This window comes from Salmo salar, chromosome 01 (assembly GCF_965601325.2).
Source record: "Salmo salar chromosome 01, fSalSal1, whole genome shotgun sequence".
Taxonomy (NCBI): domain Eukaryota; kingdom Metazoa; phylum Chordata; class Actinopteri; order Salmoniformes; family Salmonidae; genus Salmo; species Salmo salar.
The window spans coordinates 52,908,451-52,931,057 of record NC_138291.1 but is presented as its reverse complement, the minus strand read 5'-3'; the positions used below and the strand labels follow the sequence as shown (position 1 = coordinate 52,931,057).

Here is a 22,607-nt window from a genome sequence, read left to right as displayed (position 1 = left end):
ATGTATGTGTACATTTATTTTGCAATGCTCGCGCACGGTGTGGTCAGCATGTTATGTGTAATGGGTTCCTGAGAGGCGCAGCGGTCTAAGGCACTGCATCTCAGTGCAAGAAGTGTCACTGCAATCCGTGGTTCGTAGAATGGCACACCCAAAGGGTGGCACACAATTGACCCAGCGTCGTCCGGGTTTGGCCTGGGTAGGCCATCATTGTAAATAAGAATTTGTTTTTAACTGACTTGCCTAGTTAAATAACGGTTAAATAAAAATTGTTAAATGTTTAAAAAAATGTAGATGGAACTGCGTTATGATCAAGCGCTATGTAGAGGTAGACACATTGGTAGACATATTTTCATAATGCATTGTAGTCAACGGCAAGTGATAACTCAGCAAAATGCGTCTGCCAATTTTCTCTGTAATGAAACAAAATATTTAAAAACGGTTTTAGTGATCAACTACAAATCACAGAAAGAGTGAAATAAGCCTACATATACCAATTGGTGAACTTCCCCTTTAAGACGGGACACGGTTGCTTGCTTGCTTGTCGCTTCCTGAATTTAGGTTACGATTGTCTGTGATATAGTGCCATGTTAATCAGCTCCTCGACCACAAAGCAAGCCATACAAAGATATTGGAGTGACTTTCGCTACCACTAAAAAGTGAAGAGGACCATTTGCTGAAGGCTTGCCTTGACACTAACTATGGACTATTGGGTAAGTAAATAATATACCCAGACGCATTCTCTTTCTCTAAGTAGCCTACATGGTATTGAATAAATGTACAATTAGCTTGAGCCATGTTGCTACCTCCGTGTGTCAAAAAGAATACGAGCAGTAGGTCTTGCTGACATTATTTACATTATAATCATGATGTTTACAGTATTGCTGCAACCTATAGCCTAGTAAAGTGTCTAGAACAGTGGAGTGAGAGAAGTTTGTCTACACAATCATATTGCTTGCCCTGGAGCGCTACAATGTTGCCATTGCTTGTGCATTGTTACAGTGACTATAGCACGTTTGTATTGACTCACTAGTTGAATAACACCCCCGGCATTTTATAATTATTTTGAGGTCGAACCTTTTTCTAGTGTGAGGATCGTTTTCTTTAGGGTAGTTTTTATTTTGTATATATTCAGAGAGAATAATGTGGCATAACAACAAATATAAATCAATCTGATATGGAACGATCAAGCATCATCAAAGACATCGATTTTTTTATTTTTTTATGCAGATTTCTTCCAGAGGTGTTGATTCTTGTGAACAACATTTTCTCTTAACTGCCTCAACAACCATTCATGCTTGTCGGCATAGCCTTCTAGTTGTAGGTTTGATTTGATAACCCCTGCGTTAGCAGTATAATGTAGGGTGTTATTACATTTTTTTCTAGGTGAATAACTGGCCAAATACATTATAGAAATGGGGCAAAATTGTCATAAAATTCAGTGTTTTTATTATGGAGTATAGCCATCGCTAATGCTGTAGCTTGACAGGTTTTGCCCCACAAAACTTGCAGACAATCTGATTTGCAGTGATTGAAGAAACTGAGATTTCCACACTGAGCCTCATTGTATTGTACTGCACTGCACACTGCCTATCATTAGACTTCCTGTTTAACACAAACATACTATGTGGCTATAGACTTATACTGTAATACGGTGGATACAGATATCAGCAGCCACATGTTCGTCTTTGGACATCAGTACCTTCAACACTTTTTTTTTGTTGCTATGGAACTTAGCTTTTTTTTAATCACTTGCACAGCACTGTATTATCAAGGTCATAGTGAATGCAGCTCCCAAACCCAGACACTAAAGGCAAAGAAATTCCCCCCCCCCATTCCGAATTCCATGGATTTGCTCAGTTTTGTAAATTCCCAGAAACCACTCTTCATGTGGTGTGTTGTACTCTACTCTAGGTCAAACCCCGAGTGTATTACGGTCATACAATGAATCCAGTCGACATTAAATGAAAAGAAAAGGAAATGTGTCAAAACCACTAAAGTGATTCTGCATAGTCAAATTCATAGTACAATGTGGAATGTTATGGATGTTACAGATTATAAAGGATATTTGCTTAAGTATTGCACACGCTCAGATGTTGGTACTTGATATGATTATTTGTATATGGTCTAATTTCCATAAGATACAGACCTAAGAATTCATAGAATGTGTTTGCCAAACCAGTGTCGATACTAATGTCATTAGAATCATTGGGTGGACCGTATAAGTCCAAACCGTGTAAAAAAAATATATATATTATTATTATTTTCGGGATGGAAAAACACTTCCAGTGTAAACTTAAACGACTAAAACCAGATAAAAAGTATGTAGAAAAGATAATGGGCATCTATATGTTTTATAATATAATTTTGTGAACTAACAATCACCAAAATAAAAGCTAGACAGTTGTGGAGGAGAAAACAATTCCAAAAACAATTAATTTAGCAGTATGGATTTTATGTTTGAGCAAAAAAACGCAGCATTAGCCATGACAAAATGCATTGAATTGCAGGAAATTGGCTTAAAAATGTCTCTACATCGCCAAGATGGGGGGGGGCTCTAAAAATATCTCCTAAATTCAGCCGCGCTTACGGGCCAACCGCAGACATTCCCACCCCCACCACCTAAGCCTCTTTTTGATCCAGAAAAAAAACTCTGTGTGTGTTATCACACCATTTTTTCCCCTTGATGTCTTCCATAGCAGTCGCCTCCTCCTCACACCCAGCACATTTCCAGGAGAAATATGACCTCCCCTTGGAGACAACAAAGGTCTCCTTACAGAATACTACCGGCCTGGGAAACCAGGGGCATGGGCGTCTGTCTACACAACAATAGGGAGAACAAAATAGGCGTGAAGGCCGGGCTACACCACTGCATTGCTCTCCTAATGCAAAGATGGCTGGAACAAATGTTTTGTAACAGGCAAAGTAGGTTATTTGAAAAATGTCAGAAAGAAATGTGTTGGATAACTTGGGAGCATGTACACTGAGTGTACAAAACATTAGGAACACTTTCCTAATATTGACTTGCACCCCCTTTTACCCTCAGAAAAGCCAAAATTCGTCGGGGCATGGAATCTAAATGGTGTCAAGCGTTCCACTGGGATGCTGGCCCATGTTGACTCCAATGCTTCCCACAGATGTGTCAAGTTGGCTGGATGTCCTGTGGGTGGTGGACCATTCTTGATTCAGATCAGAAACTGTTGAGTGTGAAAAACCCTGGTACCTATTACCATACCCTGTTCAAAGGCACTTAAATCTTTTGTCTTGCCCATTCACCCTCTGAATGGCACACACACTCCAATCCATATCTCAATTGTCTCAAGGCTTAAAAGTCCTTCTTTAACCCGTCTCCCCTTCATCTACACTAATAGAAGTGGATTTAACAAGTGACATCAATCAGGGATCATAGCTTTCACCTGGATTCACAAGTCTATGTCAAGGAAAGAGCAGGTTTTCCTAATGTTTCGTACACTCAGTATATGTGGCGACTGGTTCATGTACCTGTTGCATCAGGACTTGCCTTTTGCCCTGACGCATGATGACAAAATGTAATCTCTCCAGTTTATGGAAAATGACAACTGAGATTTGGCACTGGATGCTCAGCTCCGTTGTCTGTGCTACAGAAGCACTGAACTCAAAGGGTACTACAGCTTTTGCATACATATTTCAGAGTCCTGAGGAAATGTTTTTTTTTTTACACTATTTAAGATGGACAGTGAAGGCTAAGTTTATGATAAGGCATTCAGATTAGCTGCCCATCTGAACCATGGCTGGTCACATGGTACGGTTCTTTCGTTGCTCCCGACTCTGCTCTACTTGTCTAACCTTGGCAAACCTGTCGTAGAGCATGTTACACTGACAAGTAGACTGAGCAACTGTCGTCAGGGTGTGTATTGTCATTGAAAGGCAAATCTTCCATTCACGTTCATTCATTGTAAAATGTGGGTTTGTCATTATGCAATGACACACAGGCTCCGTCTGTAAAATGTCAGTACTCTTTATTACGTAAACCTTCTGTTTATGACATTCTGCCCTTGAATTGCGTTCCCATGCAAAACTAGACAGATAGCTAACAACTAAGTCTTCAATAAAACTCCCAAGGTGTGAATTTTCTTGAATTAATATGTTGAAAACGTTTATGTTGTGAAACTGCAAAATACAGAAAAGAATATACTTTAATATTCAATTCAAATCGACATATTGTAGCTGTACATTATACCTTTCAAGTTAAAGTTGCATAAATACAAAGCACGTGCCAAGGTACCATGCATCTGGCATGACGCCAAACCATATAGCTAATTGTTACTCATGGTAATTGGCTAAGTCCTTTCATTACTCTAATGTACAACCATCTCTGTAGAATAACAAAGCATATTACACTAGAAACAGTAACAACTTCAGTATTGTATATTTTACAACTCGTTTACATGACGCACGAGCAAAGTAGTACAGCTGACGGCAAGGCAATTTGTGTGAGTAAGGCAAGGCAATTTGTGTGAGTAAATGCAACCAACTAACATTGATAAGTAAGCAATTCTATCAATAAGATTATCATCACTAGCTAAATGCTTGAATCGAACTTACAAACCATTTTTTTTCCCGAGGCTGAAGCGTGACAAGAAATAGCTACACTGAAAGACCTGCACCGTAGCGTTGTTTTTAGCTGTTTTTATGCGTGCAGAACGTATTCTCTACTTCTTGTTTGCGTACAGTCTTTCTAAGTACCATAAAGCTCCACTAGGGGACGAATAACACCGTGGAACACAATGAAAATCCATCTTAACCACTGTAATAAAATGATCTGTTTCCTTCTAACAGGATGGCAGCACAGTCATACTGTTGCTATTTTGTTTGCTGTGACTTTACTAGACCTGGAATGATGTGCTTCCACTTTAGCAATTAGTCATTCAGTCAATTGAAGCCGAGCCTACATTTCAAACAAAGTAACTCAGTGTTCGCATTGCAAACAAATACTCTTGAGTTTAGCATTGTTAGTTTGCATGATGTCATGGGAATGCATCACCAGTACCTTATATATCCCCACCAAAGCATTACGTGATGTTAGTTTCAGTGGTTATGAATAGTGGTTATGTAAGTGTACGGTCCTGTGGACCTTAAGCTTTTCTCTATTTGATTACGTGAACCTTTATGGATACAATCTTTTATTGTTATCAAGCAGACAAGCATGGGGCTGTAAAAAAAAAAACCCAGTAATCTAGAGATAATAGTGAAGAGAGAATAGATGTGCTCATTTTTACTGCTTCATAAAATTAATGACATTAAGCCTATTTCCGATTTAAAAATAGGCTTCATTTGTCAAATGCAAATATGATATGAGCAGTTAGTCAATAGTCCACACCTAAAACAGTGTTTCTTTTACATACTGTACTTTGTATTTGGAGTAAATTAGTGCCACTTCTATCAATGTTCACAGAGAGCGATGAGCTTTTGAGTCGATTGATAAGGAACTTTTGCAGCCGCATGTTATTGCACTTTCTCTGTATTATAATTTGTTTGGAGAGGAAAGGTTTCTCCTATCCATTGGCTACAGATGTTATGGGTGATGGGGGCAGAGTTTAGTCAGCTGATTCATATTCCTCTACCTCACCTGGTCCTGGAATATTAGCTATCTGTCAGTCCTAGTCTCTCTCTCTCTCTCTCTCTCTCTCTCTCTCTCTCTCTCTCTCTCTCTCTCTCTCTCTCTCTCGCTCTCTCTCTCTCTCTCTCTCTCTCTCTCGTCACGTTTCCACATAGCAATTGAAATCTAACCATAAGTAGACTTGCTATTGCTTGTTGGGCATTGTATTCCCACTTTCACATATATTTAGTTGGCAGATGGTGTGATGAACATGTCAATTGATTACAAGGTAGGCTAATTGCGTTGTGACTTTTCCATGACCATTTTGTGCATGGGATGTGAAGCTGCTGTGAGTCCTCTTGTGAATAATTGACTATGATGTGCGGGGACAGTCAGTGTCTCTGTACATGTTGGGACATGTGTCTAGTACTATATTGATCATATAAGGGGAAAATATTCAACCCAAGCAAGACACTGTAGGATGAAAGTTTTACTTTTGTATGATCTTTAAAACAAAGCCTATTTTTAGCCATCACCATATTTTATTTTTCTCAGCAGTTTTATCTATATGCATGTATAGTCCTCGGAATCCTCCATAAACTCCTTACACGTTGCATAGCAGTGCAGATGGATCTACAATTGTTAGATTGTTAATTTGCAGTGTAATCTCTCTGTGTTTCTAGAGTGCCTTGGAGGTGTACAAGGAGATGCTGTTGCTCTACCTGGAGGAAGGCAGGCGGCTTGTGAACACCAGCTGTGAGGAGCTGGAACCATGGCAGATCATTGGAGCTACTCTCATATCTACCTTGGGAGCAGTCTGGGTCAAAGGCTTCCTGTTTCAGCAAGAAAGTACGTTTTCAGATCCAGTGATGAGGCATGTGTTTATTATATGCATGGATAAAAACTGATGAGTGGGTGTTTTTGTGTTCTACATTATGGAGAGTGTTTTTTGATTTAATCAGACATGCTGCTTCGGGATTCTTTACCAGTCAGAGTAAGTGTGCACTTATTCACTTCCTCTCATGGATTTGAAAGGACTGGTGTAATAATATGGTATAAACTCTCTCTAGCTCATGCTTATGTCAATCCAATGCTTGGAAAATGTGTTGGGTGAAGTGCTCAAGTGTAGGCTGGTAGAAACGTAGAGAATTTAGACGCAGGGAAAGGTATGGCAGGTAATGACATTAAGGTCTGAAAGGCACAGAAGTATTTTTGGGTTGCCTGAAGGGTATGGCTACTTGTTTTTGAAGTAGCTATTTTTGTCTACACACAAGTGAGGAATCAGAAAAACCAGACTTTGAAGAATTCTTTCCTTTTTGGTTGTTATCCGTTGAGCAGGCTCAACTTGCACAACTGCTCAGATCACTTGTCTAGGGCAACCCTTAATGTCAATCCCCAACCTCAGAGCAGGCTCAACTTGCACAACTGCACTTATGACTTGCCCTGGGCAATAGGGCAACCCTTAATGTCAATCCCCAACCTCAGAGCAGGCTCAACTTGCACAACTGCACTTATGACTTGCCCTGGGCAATAGGGCAACCCTTAATGTCAATCCCTGTATGGCCTTGAATACTTCTTCCTGATACAATGGTGAGCAAAGATCAGCTGACAAAACAATCTCTGTGATCAGTTAAAGCACTTTAGGGAGAGTGGTTTTTGGTTTAATCAGACGTGTGCTGGCCAGCAATTTTAAATATGTCTGAACATTAGTTGCTATTTTTCTTCTTGCTCCATACTTCAGTTTGGCTCTCTTTGTACAGTACATGTGTTTTACAGCTATTACAAGTGACATAGCCATGTCAGACATGTTAGTGTTCCCACTGATGTTTTCTAGAATTCCACAGATTAGTGATATTTGTATTCCAAATCAAAGGAAATTACGATTTTTTTGTTGTTGTTGTTGATGGAATTAACTGGCTGTACACATAATCTCATTTGGCAGGATTGTTGGCAAGAAACGGTGTTCCAGTATTAGCCTGTAGGCCAGCTGTTGGCCTTTTTGATTTGTCTGCCATCTCCAATCAGCTGATTTTATTAATCAAAAAGTCCCCATTGAATTCAGCTTGTGGTTTTCTCCCGTGCTCATCTAGCATTCTTTCAACACAATCATCTCTTTCTTTGTTGCTTAATAGCCCTGACATCCCGAATCAAGAAGCAGTGCTTTCGACTCATCAGAAAAATACCCTTTGTTGGCGCGGCAGTAAGTTTCAAGCGGTTATTTTGTTCCTCTATTCTACAGATGTGCTCGTACTCTTCCTTGTCTAGTGTGGGATGAGTCAGTCACTAATGACTGAGTGTCGGCATGAGGGCGCGGGGGGGGGGGGGAGACCTTTGACATAGTTTACATCATGGACTTGTGATAGTGTTTGGGTTACTGTTGGTCATTATTGTCTAACCTAACGGAATGGCTAAACTGTATTTGGATTCAACTGAAGTGTGTGAATAGGCTACACTTTAATCAGATGGGTATATGTACATAACTGATTTTGCATAGCTTATTTTAAATGCTCTCTTGCCACAAATACTAGCCCAGATCTTCCTGGCATGCTATCACCCAGTGTTGTAGTACTCGAGACCACATTTTGAGTGTCTCGGTCTTGTGTCGGATACATTTGTACTCGGTCTTGACTATAGGAAAACACATTTGTTAAAAAAAAAACTGGAAAACACCTTTCCTTCGCTGGGCAGTCCGTTTGGGATTTTTTTGTGTACAATTTCAGTATACCCACTTCTCCAGGCACCACTACCCTGCATATGGCCGATGGAAAGACAGCAGTCACACACAGCATGATGTTAAATGATAAGCTGTCCATTCACTCGGAAATAATAATCCAGTAGGTCCCAATCATAAGAATACAAAAACACAACCTAAGCGTTTCCTAATCTAAATGTGCAACTATTACTTCCCATTCAAAAAAACTATTTAATGTTTAGCACACAGTGACCTAAAGTTTAAATGCAACCATGTTTCACACAAGTTATTTTCAAAGATATGGCTAACAGCAAGCGAGCTCCAATAAATGAACACAGGGATGTCCTTGTCCTTTTAACATATCTTTTTTTCACCATTCTGAATGTCTAAAGATTCCTTATGTTCTTCTGAAATTTGAACACAGAAATACTGGACATTTTAGACTCTGGTGGTGATTTGACAATTACAATCATGGTCTTGAATTGGACTTGCATTTTTCTGGTCTCGGACCCCTTGCCCCCCTCCCGGTCTTGACTCTGTCTCACCTACCCCTCCGGTCTTGGTCTTGACTCAGACTTGATTTACGTCGATCTGGTCCTGCTTTAGTTGGTCTCGAACACAACACTGCTATCACCTCTATTTTCACAAAAACAACTAGCCAGTTTTGATTGCTTTCATTGACTTTTCAATATTTTAAATGTTGTCAACGCCAGAGTGTTGTAGCCTAAACATTCTCAATGCCATAATGGGTCACTGCTTCTAGGAAATGGTTTGTGTTGTCTGAGCAGTGATGTGTGTGTAATGTGACTGACTCAGTGTGTCTTTGTGACAGATCCAGACCCAGCTGAAAAAGGCCTTGGATGACATGTCTGTCAGTCTTTGCGCACTGAAGGAGGGCATGAGCTACACCAAACAGCTGCCTGAACAAGGGCTAACACAAGCTGAAGTTCTAGACAGGATCAGCGAGTACGAAACACTGAGTAAGTGGCTGAGAGTTGTCCCAGGGCATGTTCTGGAGTGCGTATTTCTGTGTTTCTTTGTAGCTAAATGGGGCCGATGACCTACAGTGCCCTACTGCCTTAATATGTTTTGTATTGACTAGATCCTAGAAAATGAAACATTATCTAAGTTTCCATCCAATTGGTGACAGATTTTCATGCAATATTCTAAAATCTTTTCCCACCAGAGATGTTTCCATCAAATTCCCTGTTTGCAGATAAAAGGCTGTGTGTGATGACATAGTGCCCTTAAAAATACCTTTTGCTATTATATTCCCATGTACCAAATACATAAAAAAAAAAAAATTCAAGGTAAATGCGTTTCCATTGCATTTTCAACCCTACTGATGGTTTTCTCACAATTGTTGCATAATATAGCAAGTGTGCCCACTCTGGTATTGGCACGTGTGCTCACGCTGTTGGCTAGAGTGCACATGTAGCCTAAACGATCACATTATTATGGACAAAAGAGCAAGATTATTTTTATTTGTCAACCATTAGCCAAGCATTGATGATCATGTCACCAGAATAAGACCCTCAATATTTATTTATCAAGGTCATCACCTTGCACTTTCACCACCCTGTGAAGTTCATCATAACTTATTTAATCTGTAGCCTAATGAACTGCATGCTTTCCCAACGAGTGGTAGTGGGAGGACCACACAACATGTCATAATGTGACTCCAAGTTTACTTCGATATGATGGTTATTATATCAATATATGCGCATAAAAGCATTTTCACCTACATTTTTTGGCATAATGCATTTTACAGAGGCAAAAAGATCCCACTATAGCGTATTTTGTTTTGTCAACATTTTTCAGGCCTGTCATTACATTTTTATTTAATTTATTTTTTTATACAACATGTACTTACAAAAAGGTTGGATGGAAACCTGGTTAATTAATAAGTTGCTTTGGCAAGTTCTAGACCGCTTTTTTTCTTCTTCTGTGGAGCCATAATACAATTGAATGACAATATTATGGAGCCAATGACGTACAGTGCCTTTTTGTATTGACTACTTATATCCTAGAATATGTGACAAATGTGTGTCAGCTACACAGTGTGTTTTTAGCATTGTTTTCATTTGTAGTTGAGGTGGAGTTACAGTATATAATTGTTTCCTGAGGCATTGCTGTTGTCTGCTCTTCATAGATGAAGTGGATTGGGAGAAAGGACGAGTGTCAGGTGCAGTGTACTGGGGAGATCAGACACTTACCAAACTTTTGGTGAAGGTATGTCTAGTCCACAAACCAACCGTTTTTGTCTTGTTAAACTTCTGTGTGTAGCATTCTGAGTACCGTAAATTCCGGACTATAAGCCGCAACTTTTTTCCCAGGCTTTGAACCTCGCGGCTTAAACAATGCTAAACAAGGCTAATATATGGATTTTTCCCGCTTTCAATTTTTTTTTATACAAAAAAACACATTCTGTGACGTGCTCAGTTTTTTGGCGGCATGAAGCTTTCATTAGACCAATGAAATTGCCGAACGGGTTACGATCAAACAACATTTTTGTTTACTGTTTAGATTAAATCGAGCGCTCTCAAACTTCCCATCATTCTGATTACGGTAGTCATTTTGTCACCCTCATCATGGCAAAGACACGGAGAAATGCATATGATGCAGCTTTCAAGTTGAAGGCGATTGATCTGGCTGTTGGAAAAGGAAATAGAGCTGCTGCACGGGAGCTTGGTCTTAATGAGTCTGATAAGACGTTGGAAACAGCAGCGTGAGGAATTGACTCAGTGCAAAAAGACAACTAAAGCTTACTGCTCATTTTTTATTTTTTGTTACAGGGCCGTGTTTTGTTAAAGCCTGTGTAAAGTTCATTTGTTTCAATGAACCGGTAGGCACCTGCGGCTTATAGACATGTGCGGCTTATTTATGTTCAAAATAATATATATTTTTAAATTCAGTGGATGCGGCTTATATTCAGGTGCGCTTAATAGTCCAGAAATTACGGTAATACGTTTTCCCGAAATACGTGGAATTTAGAGCTCGTACTACAGTCAGAATCTGCCTTGTTGTTTGTATGACAAATCCCATATCTTACTGATTCCCTTTTGATATTCTTCCTTTTGTCGCTAGGTGTATGGAGACTTTGCATGGAGCAACCCACTTCACCCAGACATCTTTCCTGGTGTGAGGAAGATGGAGGCAGAGGTTGTAAGAATGACGTGTACCCTCTTCAACGGTGGGCCCAACACTTGTGGCACAGTGAGTTTACCTTCAGTACTCCCACAAGGCTCACTGACCCAGGGCTTGGGAAATGTTCTACTTGAGAGAATAATCAAAACCTATGCAGTGGCACATTCTGAACACTGATTGTTCCTGTTGTTTCTGCTTTGTTCAGGTCACCTCTGGAGGAACAGAAAGCATATTGATGGCATGTAAGGCGTACAGAGACATGGCCTATGAGCGCGGTGTGAAACATCCTGAAATGTAAGTTCACTGTCAAAATGTAGTCTCAGATTCTTTTTCTTTAAACTGGCACACCAGATGATCTCAGAACAAGCTTGATTTGCGTTGTTGAGATGTTGTCTGTCTCATAAATGGTAATATCACCTGTGAAATACATTTTATATAGTACTGGGAATCATTTGTGTTGTATTTCCTCCCCTAATTTTACAGCATTGCACCAGTCAGTGTCCATGCAGCCTTTGACAAAGCAGCAAACTACTTTGGAATGAAGCTTGTTCACATCCCCCTGGACAAAAATACAATGAAAGTGGATGTTAAGGTGTGAATGTTTATTAGTTCCTGTACAAATGGTTATTCTAAAGAATAACTTCACTGGAAATTCTGTGAGTGCTCAACATGCGCTGAAAAGGTCAGAGTAAATGTACGTTTGTTGGTGTACAAATTCCCAATTGAACTGTAGCCTAGACCCCAGCCTAATCTAGGTAACGAGAATATGGTGTGATGTATGGCACTTCCGTTACTGACTGGGGATCACATCCTCAGTTTGGACTGTTCAAGATGAACATTTCAGACATGACCGCAGTAGTTACAAAAAACATGGTGGCAACAACTAGAATTACTCGTTCTTAGTGAGTGTATCATCACCATAATCATTTGTCTTAAAGCAATATTGTGACACCTTCAACTCCTTATAACTCCAACTTGTTTTGTGTAGGCGATGAGGAGAGCCATCAGCAAGAACACAGCCATGCTTGTATGTTCTGCACCCCAGTTCCCGCATGGAATCATTGATCCTATTGAGGAAGTAGGAAAGGTAAATTGTCTCCTTGTTATGTACTTGTAATAGTAAAAGGAAAGTCATAGTAAGTAAGTCTCTTCTTTTGTGGTAATACTTCTATGGGCTAGGTGGAACGGTAGCGTCCCACCTGCGGGACACAGCCAGTGAAATATCAGGGCGGCAAATTGAAAAACAACAAAATGTCATAATTCAACTTTCTCAAACATACAGTGGGGGAAAAAAGTATTTGATCCCCTGCTGATTTTGTACGTTTGCCCACTTACAAAGAAATGATCCGTCTATAATTTTAATGGTAGGTTTATTTGAACAGTGAGAGACAGAATAACAAAAAAATCCAGAAAAACGCATGTCAAAAATGTTATAAACTGATTTGCATTTTAATGAGGAAAATACGTTTTTGACCCCTCTGCAAAACATGACTTAGTACTTGGTGGCAAAACCCTTGTTGGCAATCAGAGGTCAGACGTTTCTTGTAGTTGGCCACCAGGTTTGCACACATCTCAGGAGGGATTTTGTCCCAGTCCTCTTTGCAGATCTTCTCCAAGTCATTAAGGTTTTGAGGCTGACGTTTGGCAACTCAAACCATCAGCTCCCTCCACAGATTTTCTATGGGATTAAGCTCTGGAGACTGGCTAGGCCACTCCAGGACCTTAATGTGCTTCTTCTTGAGCCACTCCTTTGTTGCCTTGGCCGTGTGTTTTGGGTCATTGTCATGCTAGAATACCCATCCATGACCCATTTTCAATGCCCTGGCTGAGGGAAGGATGTTCTCACCCAAGATTTGACGGTACATGACCCCGTCCATCGTCCCTTTCATGCGGTGAAGTTGTCCTGTCCCCTTAGCAGAAAAACACCCCCAAAGCATAATGTTTCCACCTCCATGTTTGACGGTGGAGATGGTGTTCTTGGGGTCATAGGCAGCATTCCTCCTCCTCCAAACACGGCGAGTTGAGTTGATGCCAAAGAGCTCCATTTTGGTCTCATCTGACCACAACACTTTCACCAGTTGTCCTCTGAATCATTCAGATGTTCATTGGCGAACTTCAGACGGGCATGTATATGTATTCCTGAGCAGGGGGACCTTGCGGGCGCTGCACGGTCCCCCTGCGGCGTAGTGTGTTACCAATTGTTTTCTTGGTGACTATGGTCCCAGCTGCCTTGAGATCATTGACAAGATCCTCCCGTGTAGTTCTGGGCAGATTCCTCACCGTTCTCATGATCATTGCAACCCCACGAGGTGAGATCTTGCATGGAGCCCCAGGCCGAGGGATATTGACAGTTCTTTTGTGTTTCTTCCATTTGTGAATAATCGCACCAAATGTTGTCACCTTCTCGCCAAGCTGCTTGGCGATGGTCTTGTAGCCCATTCCAGACTTGTGTAGGTCTACAATCTTGTCCCTGACATCCTTGGAGAGCTTTTTGGTCTTCGCCATGGTGGAGAGTTTGGAATCTGATTGATTGCTTCTGTGGACAGGTGTCTTTTTTTACAGGTAACAATCTGCGGTTTGGGAGCACTCACTTTAAGAGTGTGCTCCTAATCTCAGCTCGTTACCTGTATAAAAGACACCTGGGAGCCAGAAATCTTTCTGATTGAGAGGGGGTCAAATACTTATTTCCCTCATTAAAATGCAAATCAATTTATAACATTTCTGACATGCATTTTTCTGGATATTTTTGTGGTTATTCTGTCTCTCACTGTTCAAATAAACCTACCATTAAAATTATAGACTGATCCTTTCTTTATCAGTGGGCAAACGTACAAAATCAGGAGGGGATCAAATACTTTTTTCCCCACCGAACGACTATTTTACACCATTTTAAAGATACACGTCTCCTTGATGTAACCACATTGTCCGATTTTCAAAAAGGCTTTACAGCGAAAGCAAAACATTAGATTATGTTAGGAGAGTACATAGACAAAAATAATCATACAGCCATTTTCCAAGCAAGGACATGTGTCAATAAAACCCAAAACACAGCGAAATGAAGCACTAACCTTTGACGATCTTCATCAGATGACACTCCTAGGAAATTGTTACACAATAGATGTATGTTTTGTTCGATAAAGTTCATATTTATATCCAAAAACAGCATTTTACATTGGCGCGTGACGTTCAGAAAATATTTTGCCTCCAATACTGCCGGTGAATCAGCCACAAAAATACTCATCATAAACATTAATATTTTATCAAACTGATATTCAAAGAATTATAGATGAACATCTCCTTTATGCAACTGCTGTGACAGATTTCAGAAAAGCTTCACGGGGAAAGCACACTTTGCTATAATCTGAGTACTGCGCTCAGAAAAATACACCAGGCAATACAGATACCCGCCATTTTGGAGTCATCTAAAATCATAAATAAGCCTTAGAAATATTCACTTACCTTTGATCTTCATCAGAAGGCACTTCCAGGAATCCCAGGTCCACAATAAATGTTGTTTTGTTCGATAAAGTCCATAATTTATGTCCAAATAACTCCTTGTTGTTTGCGCGTTCAGTAAGCTACTCCAAATGTAGGAAGCACGCCGAAAATGTCACGACAAAAAGTCATATTTACGTTCGTTGAAACGTTGTAAAACATCAATCTTTAGGGCCTTTTTAATGTAAAACTTCAGTAATATTCCAACCGGACGATTCCAATGTCTTGAAAAACGTTATGGAACACAGCTACCTCCTCACGTGAATGCGCGTAATTGTGGCCTGTCATTCTCTCGGTCGTCAGACTCCAGGAGGTCTTGTTCGCTCTCTGTTGACTGCAAAAGCCTGAAACACGTTCTAAAGACACGTTCTAAAGACACGTTCTAAAGACATCTAGTGGAAGTCTTAGGAATTGCAATCCACTTCCTGGTTGGATTTTTTTCTCAGGTTTTTGCTTGCCATATGAGTTCTGTTATACTCGCAGACACCATCCAAACAGTTTTAGAAACTTCAGTGTTTGCTATCCAAATCTACTAATAATATGCATATTCTAGTTTCTGAGCCAGAGTAGTAACCTGTTTTAAATTGGGTACGTTTTTCATCCAGCCGTGAAAATACTGCCCCCTAACCCAGACAGGTTAAAGGCCCAGTGCAGTAATGTTCCTGTATTTTATATACACTGCTCCAAAAAATAAAGGGAACACTTAAACAACACAATGTAACTCCAAGTCAATCACACTTCTGTGAAATCAAACTGTCCACATAGGAAGCAACACTGATTGACAATACATTTCACATGCTGTTGTGCAAATGGAATAGACAACAGGTGGAAATTATAGGCAATTAGCAAGACACCCCCAATAAAGGAGTGGTTCTGCAGGTGGGGACCACAGACCACTTCTCAGTTCCTATGCTTCCTGGCTGATGTTTTGGTCACTTTTGAATGCTGGCGGTGCTTTCACTCTAGTGGTAGCATGAGACGGAGTCTACAACCCACACAAGTGGCTCAGGTAGTGCAGCTCCTCCAGGATGGCACATCAATGCGAGCTGTGGCAAGAAGGTTTGCTGTGTCTGTCAGCGTAGTGTCCAGAGCATGGAGGCGCTACCAGGAGACAGGCCAGTACATCAGGAGACGTGGAGGAGGCCGTAGGAGGGCAACAACCCAGCAGCAGGACCGCTACCTCCGCCTTTGTGCAAGGAGGAGCAGGAGGAGCACTGCCAGAGCCCTGCAAAATGACCTCCAGCAGGCCACAAATGTGCATGTGTCTGCTCAAACGGTCAGAAACAGACTCCATGAGGGTGGTATGAGGGCCCGACGTCCACAGGTGGGGGTTGTGCTTACAGCCCAACACCGTGCAGGTCGTTTGGCATTTGCCAGAGAACACCAAGATTGGCAAATTCGCCACTGGCGTCCTGTGCTCTTCACAGATGAAAGCACATGACGGAGTCTGGAGACGCCGTGGAGAACGTTCTGCTGCCTGCAACATCCTCCAGCATGACCGGTTTGGCGGTGGGTCAGTCATGGTGTGGGGTGGCATTTCTTTGGGGGGCCGCACAGCCCTCCATATGCTCGCCAGAGGTAGCCTGACTGCCATTAGGTACCGAGATGAGATCCTCAGACCCCTTGTGAGACCATATGCTGGTGCGGGTGGCCCTGGGTTCCTCCTAATGCAAGACAATGCTAGACCTCATGTGGCTGGAGTGTTAGCAGTTCCTGCAAGAGGAAGGCATTGATGCTGTGGACTGGCCCGCCCGTTCCCCAGACCTGAATCCAATTGAGCACATCTGGGACATCATGTCTCGCTCCATCCACCAATGCCACGTTGCACCACAGACTGTCCAGGATTTGGCGGATGCTTTTGTCCAGGTCTGGGAGGAGATCCCTCAGGAGACCATCCGCCACCTCATCAGGAGCATGCCCAGGCGTTGTAGGGAGGTCATACAGGCACGTGGAGGCCACACACACACACTACTGAGCCTCATTTTGACTTGTTTTAAGGACATTACATCAGCCTGTAGGGTGATTTTCCACTTTAATTTTGAGTGTGACTCCAAATCCAGACCTCCATGGGTTGATAAATTGGATTTCCATTGATTTATTTTTGTGATTTTGTGTCAGCACATTCAACTATGTAAAGAAAAAAGTATTTAATAAGATTATTTCATTCATTCAGATCTAGGATGTGTTATTTTAGTGTTCCCTTTTTATTTTTTTGAGCAGTGTATATATTTCACACTAGGAGGTTGGAATAATGCTGTGAAATTGTGAAAATAATGACAAGGGCCTTTTTAGTGTAGAGGCTGTTTTGATAAGGCCGCCTGAAATTTCAGCCTATTTTGATGGGATGGAGTTTTGGCCTTCCATGGCGACATCCCCATATGGTAAATTAGGTAGAGTTCCCAACCTCTCTGCCAATAACAGCAAATGTTCAGTTTTCCACTGACTACTCCCACATAGTTGTAGCAAAATTATTGCTTGAGAAATTACTCTTTGCTAAAAAAATATATATATATTTTTTGACAATTTTTCTTGAAAACAATCACAGTAATGTGCTTAATGTTACCCAGAAATAATTTGATATTGAACCAAAAATGTCTGTGTTGAATCTTTAACATTAAGTTGCTTGTATACCATAGTACACTAATTACTACAGTAACAACATTGTTGTAGCATAGTACTTTACATGAAATTACCTAATCCATCCCACATGGTGTTTTTCAGCTGGCTTTAAAGTACAACCTCCCTCTGCATGTGGATGCTTGTTTGGGAGGGTTTCTCATTGTGTTCATGGCCAAAGCCAATTACCCACTGGCTCCCTTTGACTTCAGGGTAAAGGGTGTGACCAGTATATCTGCAGACACACACAAGGTAAGAGGGTGTGGATCCCAGGCTGTCTTACCAAACATTTTCTTCCTCTTGATTTTCGATCATAAGATGCTCATTGTTCCATAGACTTGTCGTTTAACCAGTTATGGTGTTGACTAAGAATTGTTTTTTGATCTACCTCTACTCTCCAGTATGGCTACGCCCCCAAAGGTTCATCAGTGATCCTGTATAGTGACAAGAAGTACAGGCATTACCAGTACTTTGTGGCTCCAGACTGGCAAGGGGGCATCTATGCGTCCCCATCAGTGGCAGGATCTCGGCCAGGCGGTATCATTGCAGCGTGCTGGGCTACCATGATGCACATGGGAGAGGATGGCTACGTAAAGGCCACCAAGAAGATAATTGACACTGCACGTACCATCAAGACAGAGTAAGAGACCCGTCTTTTACTGTAGTCATTATCGGCAGAACCTTGATTTCTGGCTTTCTCACTGAACAAGACTTGGATGTATGGTAAAGCGAGACTATTATAGGTACAATCCGAAACATTATGGTAGTTTTTCTCATCAAGATATGAACATTTTAGTAATTTAGCAGACGCTCTAATCCAGAGCGATTTACAGGAGCAATTAGGGTTAATTGCCTTGCACAAGGGCACATTGACAGATTTTGTTTTCACCTAGTCGGGCAGGGATTCGAACTAGGGACCTTTTTCAGTTGCTGGCCCAACCCTCTTAACTGCTAGGCTACCTATGTGGATTCTCTTTCTTTTGATTCCTAAACCGTCTGTCAACCTATATATAAAATGTTGTTAAATTTGACTGTTTATAAGAGCCGCAAGCACATTGTGATCTCACTATTTTTGGATGAGATAAACATGTTTTGTTTTTGTTTATTTCCGGACAGAATCCGTAAGATAAATGGGGTGTTTGTGTTTGGAGACCCTGAAGTGTCCGTGGTGGCAATGGGCTCTGACGTCTTCGACATTTTTCGTTTATCCAACGCACTGACTTCAAAGGGATGGAATCTCAACACGCTACAGTATCCATCCAGGTATGTTTTCCTCACCTTTTTCTCATCTTTGAAATTTAGTCATACTTATCAGTGATAATGTATACATTTCATAGAATATTGACTATGCACTTTATTTTGAAGTAATACAAGCAAGCAAAGACCCCCAGGCATGATATCACCATGTTTAATTTTTTTTAAAGTACTTTTGTGTTTTTAAACAAAATTCTCTTTCCCATCACAGCATCCATATCTGTTGTACTGTACTGCACACACATGAAGGTGTGGCCAAACAGTTAATCAGTGACGTCAAAGAGCAGGTGGCTCTCATTTTGAAAAACCCCAATGAGAAGACCACTGGAATGGTGATTAATGCTGACTCCGTTACCTGGAATACACTACACAGCAGTGCACCATATTAATCCATTCATTTTATGTCATAAATGGCTCTACATTCATGTGTTCATGTTCTAGGGAGCAATCTATGGCATGGCCCAGTCCATCCCTGACAGATCCATGGTGACCGAGATCTCCAGAGGCTTCTTGGACTGCCTCTACAGCACAGAGGAGCCCAAGTCGTCTCAGCCTCAGAAGACCCATATGAATGGCAACGGCAAGGCCCACTGAGTCAGGAGTAGGCTGGCTGTGGCCTGGACACACACCTGGGTCATGTTCATTAGGGAACATAATGGTAAGCGTTGTAAAACTTTTTGCAACGGAAAATGAAAAGGAGCATTTACTGGATAAGTTCAAGTAGTCCCTCCATGTTTCAGTCCATTTCCTTCAGGTCGGTGACTAATGAACACGGCCCTGGTTACCAACCTGCCTCACCTCTGGTCCACCCACTACATCACTCAACATTTGCCTTATCCTGCCCACCTTTTATCTATCTACTCACCTTTTTTCAGATATGTTCTGAAGCACAAGCCATTGTTTTTAGCTATCTTGAGGAGAATTCTTCAAATATGTAGAAAGTGAAAGCACCTATTGTAAAAATATATAGAATAGTTGCTCAAACCATTGAGGGGTTTTGGTCTGGTTGTATTAATTGTCCCCCAGGATGAAATCAGGGATGGGACTATTGATCTGTCTCCGTCCATTAGTACATTCATACGTTAGTCACACGCGATATCTCAGACAGCACTGCCCTGATTTTGACTAAACTTGTGTGAATGAAAAAACACTTAATGCTACTCTTCTGACACCGAATGAGCGATCTGCATGAAACTCAATATGCGGCACCTATGGACAAAGGTCTCTCAGCGCAATATTTTTCAGACTAGTACCTAAAACAACATAGCCACTATTGAGTCTAGCTAACCCACGCAATATTTTGATGAAACTTGGGGGAATTATCTGTCTTTTAGAAAAGTTTGTGGTCATACGCACATCCTTAAAAACGTAGGTGCTGGGCTAATAAATAATACGTGTAAAGAACAGGAAAGCCTGCACACTGTTAAAGCTCCCAATTCACAGCTTTATTGACAACGTTTCGATCCAAAACAGATCTTCATCCAGTCAAACAGACTGAGTGCTCACATCCCAAAATATACACATTTCACCTCCCGTGACCATTGCACACGACGCATGGTGGGTGTGGAACCAATTCACTTTTGCGCATAGTCAATCATTATAATTAATCCCAGAGGTACTCATGGTCATAAATGATTACATGCATACAAATTAAAACGTAGGCAACAGTAAAAAGATGACTTTGGAAACAGTTGGAATACCCACCATATGACCATTATGTGCAGGTCGTGCTGTGGCCGTAGATATAATTACAATGACCTATTTCAAAAACAACTTGCCTACCTCTAATAATTTGATATCAATGAGATGGGCGCATGTAGTAGTTACAGCAAATCATATGTACAAAATGACCAAGTGGAGACCTGGATGGCAAGACAAATTGAACGTAACATATTCATGTAAGAAATGGTCTGATATCAAACTCTTGGTCCAGACCTCTTGGAGACATGGTGGACAAACGGTGAATTCAATACAATTCTCTTCTCAGTAATAGATTATCAGTATGTCCGCCGCTCCTAGTAGCCTTAACATGTTCGATACCAATGTATCTCAGAGATCTGATGTTGTGACGAGCCTCCATGAAGTGCACAGCCACAGGGTTTCTCTGATCAAGGGTCCTGATATTACTCCTGTGTTCTGCTATCCTTGTTTTCTGAGATCGTTTTGTTTTTCCTACATACCATACACCACAAATACACTTTATCAGGTATACCACATTTGTAGAACAGGTAATGATACCCTTAATCTTAATGGGGTGAATGTGCATTTGTTAGTGAAATTACACTGGATACATCGGCCACATCTTTAGTACCTTCCTAGACAATGCGCCGGACGGTAATTATGTGACACACGGTGGAAGATCAGACCTCACCACCATTTGGCTGAATTGGAGGCGCGTCTGAAGAGTACCCGGGAAGGTTCTTTAAATGTCTTTTCCAGTTGTAGGTCAGTGCTCAAGATGTGCAATTTATTTGTATTTCTTTTTAAGATATGGTTGAACTGTTTGTCAAGTGGGGAATATTGAAGGAAGAATTGGAATTGTTAGTCGGGGGTGGGATGGATTGGGAGTGAGTGTCATCCTGGGTCATATTTTTGTAATGGTCCCATGCAGCCATTCCTCTGGGTTACCTTGCTGTCTGAAGTGCTCATCCAGACCGTGTGCTTGTTTGTCATAATCACTCTGTGTACTACAGATCCTGTGTATGCAACTGTACAGGCTTGCGAAAGTATTCAACCCCCTTGGCATTTTTCCAATTTTGTTGCCTTACAACCTGGAATTAAAATAGATTTTTTTTGGGGGGGGGGGGGGGGGGTTGTAGTATCATTTGATTTAAACGACATGACTACCATTTAGAAGATGCTAAATATTTTTTTATCGTACAAGAAATAAGACAAAACTGAAATCTTTAGCGTGCATAACTATTCTTCACCCCCCCCCCCAGAGTCAATACTTTGTAGAGCCACCTTTTGCAGCAATTACAGCTGCAAGTCTCTTGGGGTATGTCTCTATTAGCTTGGCATATCTAGCTACTGGGATTTTTTTCCCATTCTTCAAGGCATAACTTCTTCATTTCACTTCACCAATTTTGAATATGTCCATTATATGAAATACAAATAAAAAATCCACTTAAATTACAGGTTGTAATGCAACAAAATCGGAAAAACGCCAAGGGGGATGAACACTTTTGCAAGGCACTGTATTGGCTGGTAGGGAGGCTCTTAAGGGTGTAGGGTGGAAGCCATCTCCGCGTAACAGGGAATCCCTGTTCCGTCGGCTTCCTATAGGCCTGTGCTAAAGCCACAGACCTATAGCCTTAGAGATCTAGCATTTACAAAATTACTCATTGGCCCAAGGGAGGCACTACAGTAATCAACTGTATGTACATTAGTCACATGCGATATCTCAGACACAACTGCACTGCATCATTCGTGGGGGATGACATGTTCACTGTTGCCTTGTTTAACACCTGATTTACTTAACAAAAAGCACATCTCAATAGGTGGTTCAGGTAAATCATGACATAGCTAAAGGTGGGCTTTCCTATTTTTCTCTATTGCTTCTCTACTATTCCTCAAGCAAGGGAGAGGCTGATGACACTTTTTTTTTTACCCTTTAGTGTGTGTACATGGGGATATCGCTTTAACAGTAAAATTTTGTTTTTTTTAAACAATCGCCAGAGGACATCTTTAATACTCAATGTTCCAGGTACAACAGCGTTGGTCAGTCTCTGTTTTAACTTAAAAGCACTAATGTCCTAGTGAAAGAAATAATTACCCAATGAACAGGAAGGAGCAATGTTCTCTGCATGTATTTGTAAGGACAACATA

At 41.1% G+C, this 22,607-nt stretch overlaps 1 protein-coding gene across 2 annotated transcripts; it reads left to right on the top strand.

Annotated features, from left to right (window-relative positions):
- Nucleotides 1-555: 555 nt before the first annotated feature.
- Nucleotides 556-22,250, top strand: LOC106604578 (sphingosine-1-phosphate lyase 1). Of its 2 annotated transcripts, none has more exons than XM_014199365.3 (14): nucleotides 556-710; nucleotides 6,259-6,424; nucleotides 7,708-7,775; nucleotides 9,100-9,247; nucleotides 10,420-10,499; nucleotides 11,355-11,483; nucleotides 11,620-11,708; nucleotides 11,898-12,006; nucleotides 12,403-12,501; nucleotides 17,631-17,777; nucleotides 17,927-18,165; nucleotides 18,642-18,788; nucleotides 18,991-19,111; nucleotides 19,221-22,250. In XM_014199365.3, the coding sequence occupies exons 1-14, from the start codon at nucleotides 699-701 to the stop codon at nucleotides 19,371-19,373; spliced, it is 1,707 nt and encodes a 568-aa protein (XP_014054840.2). In that variant the 5' UTR covers nucleotides 556-698; the 3' UTR covers nucleotides 19,374-22,250. The 2 variants fall into 2 exon arrangements, with proteins under 2 accessions (XP_014054840.2, XP_014054831.2); XM_014199356.3 differs by lacking the exon at nucleotides 556-710 and adding an exon at nucleotides 5,712-5,864.
- The last annotated feature ends 357 nt before the right edge of the window (nucleotides 22,251-22,607 follow it).